General features: G+C 38.4%; 1 protein-coding gene across 1 annotated transcript; it reads left to right on the top strand.

The window, feature by feature from the left end:
• Positions 1-392: 392 nt before the first annotated feature.
• Positions 393-5393, top strand: LOC110452042. The gene is made up of 2 exons (XM_021500306.1): positions 393-532; positions 2769-5393. Exons 1-2 carry the CDS (start codon positions 528-530, stop codon positions 3958-3960), a joined length of 1197 nt encoding a protein of 398 aa, XP_021355981.1. The 5' UTR covers positions 393-527; the 3' UTR covers positions 3961-5393.
• The last annotated feature ends 4125 nt before the right edge of the window (positions 5394-9518 follow it).

A 9518-nucleotide genomic window follows, 5' to 3' on the forward strand; every position in this document is an offset into this window, starting at 1 on the left:
TAAACACAGAACATGTGTCTGTGACGTAAATAGAGGGAACAGTTCAACTATACCACTTAAACACAGAACATGTGTCTGTGACGTAAAGAGAAGGAACAGTTCAACTACCACTTAAACACAGAACCTGTGTCTGTGACGAAAAGAGAGGGAACAGTTTAACTATACCACGTATACACAGAACCTGTGTCTGTGACGAAAAGAGAGGAAACAGTTCAACTACCACTTACACACAGAACCTGTGTCTGTGACGAAAAGAGAGGGAACAGTTTAACTATACCACTTACACACAGAACCAGTGTCTGTGACGAAAAGAGAGGAAACAGTTCAACTACCACTTACACACAGAACCTGTGTCTGTGACGAAAAGAGAGGAAACAGTTCAACTATACCACTTACACACAGAACCAGTGTCTGTGACGAAAAGAGAGGAAACAGTTCAACTACCACTTACACACAGAACCTGTGTCTGTGACGAAAAGAGAGGAAACAGTTCAACTACCACAGACACACAGAAAGTGGGTTATTTCATGGGGTAAGATGATAAAGGGAATAAGGGAAAATGTTGAAAAAAACAATTCCGGAAGTAATGCTTGACATATTTGAACATAATTTGGTATGAAACATACCTCTGTCAAGAGGATTCTTTTTTAATATCAATGGCAGGGCGTCGAAATAACTGCTGCAACGATTGTCATTTCATGGAAGGAGATCAGAATGCGAGAACAACTTTCTTAATCTTTAATATTTGATGCATACCTTAAGAGTTTAGAAATACAAAAAATGTTTGTATTCCCTTTGTAATTAAGGTTAGGAATATGTGTTCATATGAAACAGTGAAGCTATTCAGAAGGACGTAAACAAGATAACAAATCGACAGAGAAATACACATGACTGTCTGCCTGAACACTGTTTTTTATTGTGTATTACTAATTGTACGTGTGACACCTACACACAGGTGACAGATGGGCGTGATGGACGAACAGGTAAGTTCCGGTGCGCTCAGGTGTATAACTACTAGACATGCCCCGCTGCATCTACGCCCTTTGTTTTAGTAAACACATTGTTTTATTAAAATCAAAACTTTCTCCGCCATTTTGTGACGATGAGCCTTTATTTACTGGTTGACATTTTATTCTGACATAATCGAGGAAATCGGCAACGATATATCAGACGACAGGACGGGAAAACAGGCAACTATACAGGTAGGAGATTGTCACGTCATAACACTATATCTACTCATTTAAATTAAACAGTATTTACATCTCAATGAATAAATGTGGCCACGTGTAGTTACAGGTCCAGAAGTTATATAGGCTATTACAACAGTGATATTGTGTTTCAGAGTGACATAGTGACAGGGAGAATTTTCAACATCACGTATATAGTACTTGATTACGTCACTAACTAAATGTTTGATGTGAATCAAATACATATAGAAGAATCATTGGTATTTAACACAGGGATCCAAGAATTGTTACCAAAGTAGGCTACAGGAGGTTTGTAAAAGAAATGTGATTTATCTTTCCAACGGTACCGAGCGCTGTACGTGTACGGTACATTAGTCCATTCACTAGAAATGTGATTTTTGACACGAAGAAGTTAACTTGAGTCAAATATTCTTTCAAAACAGGGATTGGGTAGGATGTCCCAAAATATCAACGGATATGTAAATGGTTGAGTCGAACACCTCTTCAGAAAGTGACTCCGTGCAATATGAAGAACGATATCATTATGTGTTACGTTATATGAGTACATATGTAGTACATTGTTTGTAGTTCCAGATAGGTTTTATAATACTTATAAACACAGGAGTCAGAGTCACTACAATTCCTAGACTTGTATATGTCCAGAATAGTTCAGGTACCTGGCCACTTAGCTGCGATAACGATAACTGAGGAGGCTGGGTATTAATATTAGTATTACCGGCCAATGTGTTCGTATTGTCGAAAGATTGGTTTGGTCTTTTATTGTTTAACGTCCTACTAGGCTAACAGCTAAGGTAATTTAAGGACGTCCCTCCAGTCCGTGTGTGTTATGATGTATGGGTGTGTGTATGTCTGTATGTGTGCCGGAGACAGGGTATGTTGGTATGTTTGCCTCCTTGTGATAGTTCGGTACTGATGGCTCTCTCATTGAAATATCTTGCCGAAGGTATCGAGCACAATATTCCACCCGATCACAATATACTGACAACGAGTGAACCAGTTTTTATCATTACCCTAAATGCTAACTGTTAAGCAGGGAAAAACTACCATTTTAAGGACTTTGGTATGTCATGGCCTGGGGACAGAACCCATTGTCTTCCTCTATTGGGCGAATGTTCAACATTAAAGCCCAAAGTTTAGTGTTGCCAAGCAAGGCACTAGGAAATAAAAGGTAGTTAGAAATAGAAAGATATTAAACATCCAAAATATTACAAAGGGTGCAGCAGATTTATTTTGGTCGCTTTGGTGTCCCCAATCAGAGGGCACAAAAGCAGACCCCCAATTCGACAGGGGGTTCCCGCCTCTTACGAGACTTGCAGTGGGTAACCGCAGCAATTTTTCGGGCAGAGTAGGCCGGGTATTAATATTAGTACTACCGGCCCCTGTGTCCGTATTGTCGAATGAAAAGAGTTTGAGATTCTTGTTACCACATGTCACAAAATTATATAATATGAGAATTGTATGACCTGTATAATATTATAGATTTTATAAGATATATTTATGAGAATTCTTTGTAAGTATTCGAACTTGTTATAGGTATCAAGATACTGTTTTGTACTTCAGAATCCTCACGCGTACCATGGACAATGCTGGTTTCACAGAGCAAGATATGGAGAGCAGTCTCCCCGGCTCGTCCGAGATTACACTCAAGACGTCACTCAGACATGTGTCTACCGGAGTCTACTCAGACGAGTCAACTTACACGTCAGCCACAGAGTCGCACGCGTCATACGGCGGCGCTTCGTCAAGTGTCGGCACAAGCAGGGCAGGGATCGACAACGTCGGGTTCTCCGACACGGATCTCGAAAGTAGTCTGGCTGGTTCGTCGGAAGTGACTATGAAAAACTACTTCCGTTATGTGCCCCCAAGTATCGTGTCCGACACCACTTCCGGCAGCGAGTCCCATGACGACGCTGGGTCAAGCGTCGGTGCGTCCAGCGTCGACACGAAGATGTCTGTGGAAACTGTTCAGCCATATGCTGTGTCCAATGCCCTTTGTTTGACAGTCGATATCAGTCAGTCAGCCATAGATTCCGCCTATCACAACCCGTATGCTCATGCTTATGCTGTGAGTAAGATTGAAGACGAGACTGCCGCTCAAGGAGGTGAGGCACCTGGCTCTCCAGGGGCGACGTCTATCGCGCCCCGTCCTCAGTCCCCGACGTCTGACATGTCGGCCAGGACTCCAAAGGTGTCTTCTCATGGCGTCTTCACGCGACAACTTAACATGTTCATAGGCGAGGAGTGGGAAGATGTTCAACCAAGATGGTCGATAGAACGGAAGGCACTCAGCTGTCCTGGAAGTCTGAGGATACCTCACGGTGCAGCTCATCCAACGAGAATGACGTTCAAACACGAACACAGTGACCGTCAGAGACTGGAGTACCTACAGAACAGGCGACAACAGTTGTCACATGACCCCCTACGGTATTTCTTCTACCATATGTCACACGAGGAGCCGGTCCTACAGAAAGATTACATGATCAAACCGAATCCCCACAACAACTTCAACCACATGATCCACAGCGCTCTCCACTGTCCCTGCTTTTTCTTCTTCTACCTTCTCTGTTGTCTTCCCGGCGTGCACCTGATGACGAAGGGCGACATCGAGTACAAGACAGGTCACGAAGACCGCGCGAGGAAGTTTGGACGCGTCGCCACTGTGTTGTACATTTTAGGTTTCATAGTAGGAACCACACTTCTCGGCACTGTTGTCTACCTGGCTGTTAGCTTCGTACAAGGCCAAGTCGGATAGGGGCAATGTCATCTAGGAAAGTGTCAAGGTCACCTATGATAGGGTCAAGGTCTTGCAGATATTGCTTAAAATATTATGACTATTCAGTATATTGAATCTGAATTCTAAATTATCTAAGCAATACCAGTACCAGTGAGTGATGTGTAAAATCCATGTACATGTATGGTCCCGCCAAACGTGAAAGTACGCACTGCTAAACGTTGAATTTTATATCGTTGCAATTTAAACACGGGGTGTTATCACTTTACAAACAGCTCAAAGGTGTGCATGTCAAATAGAAGTTTACGGCGTTACACTTTATATCAGACGGACTTTGATAATATGAAAGATAATTTTGAACCAGCACGCCCCAACCACCACAGAACTACCTACACCAGGTGAAAGGAGCAGAGCCAGGTTCGAGTATGATCCGTATAGACGGAAAATAACTGAAGCGACCAAGAAGAAAAGTCATGAAGTGGTCTCTATTTATAAGTTCTGCTGTGTGAACATTTAAATAAAATATTGACAATGAGTGATCTCTATCGTCAGGTTGTAGTGCATTGGTGGTCTTAATTGTCAGATTCTACTGTATTGACAGGTTGGGGTCTATATTGTCAGGTTCTACTGCATTGACATAGGGTGGTCTATATTATCAGGTTCTACTGCATTGACATAGGGTGGTCTATATTGTCAGGTTCTACTGTATTGGTGGTCTACATTGTCAGGTTGTAGTGCATTGGTGGTCTATATTGTCAGGTTCTACTGCATTGACATAGGGTGATCTATATTGTCAGGTTCTACTGCATTGACAACTGGTGGTCTATATTGTCAGGTTGTAGTGCATTGGTGGTCTCTATTGTCAGGTTCTACTGTATTGACATAGGGTGGTCTCTATTGTCAGGTTCTACTGCATTGACATAGGGTGGTCTCTATTATCAGGTTCTACTGTATTGACATCGGGTGGTCTACATTGTCAGGTTCTACTGTATTGACATCGGGTGGTCTCTATTGTCAGGTTCTACTGTATTGGTGGTCTCTATTGTCAGGTTCTACTGCACTGACATAGGGTGGTCTCTTATTATCAGGTTATACTGTATTGACATCGGGTGGTCTACATTGTCAGGTTCTACTGTATTGACATCGGGTGGTCTACATCGTCAGGTTCTACTGTATTGACATCGGGTGGTCTACATTGTCAGGTTGTAGTGCATTGGTGGTCTTAATTGTCAGATTCTACTATATTGACATAGGGTGGTCTCTATTGTCAGGTTCTACTGCATTGACATAGGGTGGTCTCTATTGTCAGGTTCTACTGTATTAACATCGGGTGGTCTACTGCATTGACATAGGGTGGTCTATATTGTCAGGTTGTAGTGCATTGGTGGTCTCTATTGTCAGGTTCTACTGTATTGACATTTGGTTGTCTATATGGTCAGGTTCTACCTTGTTGACATGGTGAAGTTTCTAAAAGCACCTCTGGACAAATAATTGGTACCAGTCACAAATGAGTAAACACATTTTTTTTTTTCAAAATCTATTTTATTTCATACAAAGCATACACTTAAAGTACCTTTGCTGATAATCAAAACTAATTCAAGAGATGGAAAATGAAAACTTTATATGAAAGTGGTAAGTATAAGGGGTGCAGTTTAGCGCTTGATGTAGACAAAATGCAACGTTATTCCTCTGGAACATGAAAAAATAATTAATATAGGTGCAAGCAACAGGTTTGCATTCTAACATCAAGTACAAAGGGATGCTAACATCCTACAATTAAGTACTCAATAGAGCTTCTGTCTCACGTAATCTCTCAAGCTGTCAAGTCAGTTAAACCAAAGTTCACAAGTTCACACAATTATCCAACACATCGTCCAATATTGCACACCTCGGCAAAAACTACTTTTGACTTGGTTATTTCACTGACCATTTTATCTCGTAGGAAACCAACAAGACATTCTAAAGAATTAACAAGCAGTGCTCAAATGGGCTAAAAAAAAGGAAAGTCAAAAATTACAAATGGTCATAAAAAAACAATTCTTTTTAAACAAGAACAAACTTAATGGCAGCTTAATTTCTCTAAGATAATTAACAACACATTTGGATTTAAAGTCAATAGAAATATCCAAACAACCTTAAAACATGATCCAAATATGTTAAAAAAGTACAATTTCTCTCCGAGCTTCGTATGTCCAAAGTACACACCTACCTGGTACACAATTTTAAAGTGTCATGATGTAGACAAAGCCAGGTTTCTTTAGTTAGTGTACATATTACCTTACTAGAAACGAAACAGATTCACTATAATACAATATATCACCATTTATGTAAATAATATTAGGTTCCTTAGAATATCGTGACCCTAATTATCAGTAACTATGTATATAAGTATTTACCTGTCCCGAGACTATAGTATACATGTACGTCCCTGTATTCATATTCATCATTTCTGACTAACAAAGTTCGTATTGATAGCATGAAGTTATAATAAAAATTTCATATGTTGTTCCCTCTTACACAGTGCAGTGAGGATATTTCACATCAACAGAACAATTACCCCCGGTTTTGAAGATGAATTAAAGTGTCATGTTGTGAAGTATCACACCTAATTATATAGCAGACCCTCACAAACTAGAAGGAAGAAGCATAGATATTTTACAAAGCTGTTTATTTTGTAACTAAAATAAGGAAAATGAGATCCAGCGTCTGCTAGAGGATGTTCAGTGAAGCTCACCTATCCCAATTGATGGACTCCTGATAAGAGTTCACTAGTCCGGCCATAAGTGCAATCGAAATTCAATTTCAGTTTATTATATTGAGAAGTTCATGAATTTAACTACACATTTGCAACATCACCAGAGAGCACCTTTGGAGATCAATTTTTGGACACTTCGGGATGTCTTATAATAAACCATATAACCTACTGTGTAAAATACAACAAAATATTATTATTTCCACTACTATCAACAAAAACAGCTTCTGTTTAGTAACGCTTGGCACAGAAGTGGGTTTGAATCAACAAAAAAATCATTAGAAATTCCTTCGAAAATATATATCAAGTTGATTGGGAAAAGGAAGCATATATAATTGTGTATAAAAATGGTCTGAAGCACTATGCAGCACCGCAACAGGTCTTATTTATAGATATACGAAGTAAAGGAAAAGAGTAGATATACAAAATAGATAAAGTATACAAACTGACAATTCTAAATTATCATAGGTTTTGCAAATGCGACATGAAATAAAGTCTGTAAAACTTGAAAACAAATAAGATATTATTTAGACACCATATCAGACTTAAACTGGTTCAATCAGTTTCTGAATCATCTAATAGAATAGATAACAAAAGGACTGTACACTATTTCCAGAATGCATTATTTTTTTATGGAGCTCAAGGGGAGGCAACTCCAATACACAATGCATCTTTAAATACATCATATATTTTATATTGTATGTATATAGGTATTAACAGAAAATTCATTTTAATAAAAATCAGACATAGACAATATATATAACCTGATGTGATAATAAGATTTTATAATACAACTTCTTAGAATCACCTTTGGTGTGTGAAGGTGCAAGTGTGAAACAGTAAAAAAATGTTTCTCAATCCATTACTTTTGGGCGGCTCTCTTTTATCGCAATCCAAACGGTTGGAGCAGAGTTATTCGTTTATGAAATAAGGTTGGACCTAGTTAGCAATCTGATGCTGCGTTCAGGCGAGCCTTGACAAAGCCTTGTAAGGCCTGCATAAACATTTGCAGGACTGCCTGGATTTTTTTATTTATTTTTATTTATTTAAAAACAGACAAACCGGTTGTTCCACATAAACGAACAGGCCTCTGGTTTGGTACATGTTATGCCTTGGGTCAGTACTCGGCCTGTAAGTAATCATTACAGGTTATCAAATGACTGTTTGCATGTTTTATTGGCCCAAGCTACCTTTATCATGCCCAAGAACATAAGCCCAGCCTAATACAGGTTGCTGGTTGGAGTAAGATACAGGCAATAACATTTTTATCATATAATTTTATGGTGATGTACATTATTGTACACACTTTTAAAACAAACCAACACTCTCTTTCTGGTTTATTTTTTTCATGCATGGGAAAACTCCTTCATAATGCTATCATCAAACTTTACAACATTGATTTAATTTCCATTTTTCTATTTGTTTCTTTCTAGCATTGTCTTAAATCCAAAACTCTGCTTGCCAGCAATTGAAGTACACTTTAGAATGTATATTGGCTTGCCTGTTATTCAATCCATCTGTCAATAAAATTTGTTGGAATGAAAACTAAAGTATATTTAAATTTTTCCATTCATGATTTCCATAGGATTAAAAAAAAAAGTAATTCTGACAAACAGAATGAACCCAGAATGAGAATTTGTTTTAGCTAGTAAAACATAGACGTTGGCATATGTAGCTGAAGCAGGTGATTTCGCCAGATGCCAAGCCGATATCTCACAAGGGAAGGCAATATCAACAGTTGGAATATAACTGATTGTGTATGCAATTGGAGTGATACACTTAGGAAGTGTATGTTAAATAATGTTACATCACATGCGATTGAATGAGATCAATTGTGTTCCCATAGTTACAAACAACTCTTCTTGATTTAAAAATCAGAAAGGCATGTTTTTACAAAATGGCACCTGATAATGAAAAACTTCCATACTTCTGGTGTTTGAATGTTTTCACTTCACACTACATAGAAAAAGCAGAGGTGCTTCTAGCTATAAACATGTGTATATGTAATCTATATTATGTACCAATACTTCAAATTTTGTAACTTCCTTAAATACCTAATTTTCTTGGGAGTCCAAACTAATGTTTTACACTGAAAATATCAAAGCTAGATTTTTTTACCAGGATATATACAACACTGAGTTGTAAAAGTATTGTTTCATCCCTTGTGCAAGATCAGACCACAAAACTCGACACCAGGGTCGGCCAAATATGATATCAGGTACTATTACAATAAGAAAATTTGCTCCTAAAATGTTCCTATTGACAGAAGTATTTTTCTATTTTTAAAAAGTCTGTTTTCAGCATGAACAGGTCATAAACATTGCCTCATAGTCAAACAATTGGGTAGATCTACACAAAAATTTGAGGATACCCGATCTTAACCCATGAAAAAATAACACAATGCATTGTTTTCACCAGAATAGGAAATGTGATGCAAAAGAAAACTCGGTCATACCTTTTAAATTGTTAATTTACAGAAATAGTAATCGGCTCGAGGTTTGAGTGTAAGTGACAGAAACATCAACATCAGTACAATCTGCATACATCTCAACGTCCTCAAGACAACATCACACGTTACCTACAAGTGTTCAATGTACTTTTACACTTTTCTACATTAATTTTAACAAAAAACACATTCACTGATCAGATATACAGTACATTCTTCAAAACACTTTCACAATCTGTTTTTTTTGCGATTGGTCTACCAACGCTGGATTAAAATTCGCAAAAAATAACAACATGACGTTCATCGCTTAGTTATATCTGAATGACCTTTCACTCGATCTGAATTCGCACTCGACACTCTGTGAATCGACACAAAAATATG

The sequence above is a fragment of the Mizuhopecten yessoensis genome, unplaced genomic scaffold, assembly GCF_002113885.1.
Source record: "Mizuhopecten yessoensis strain PY_sf001 unplaced genomic scaffold, ASM211388v2 scaffold6363, whole genome shotgun sequence".
Classification (NCBI taxonomy): domain Eukaryota; kingdom Metazoa; phylum Mollusca; class Bivalvia; order Pectinida; family Pectinidae; genus Mizuhopecten; species Mizuhopecten yessoensis.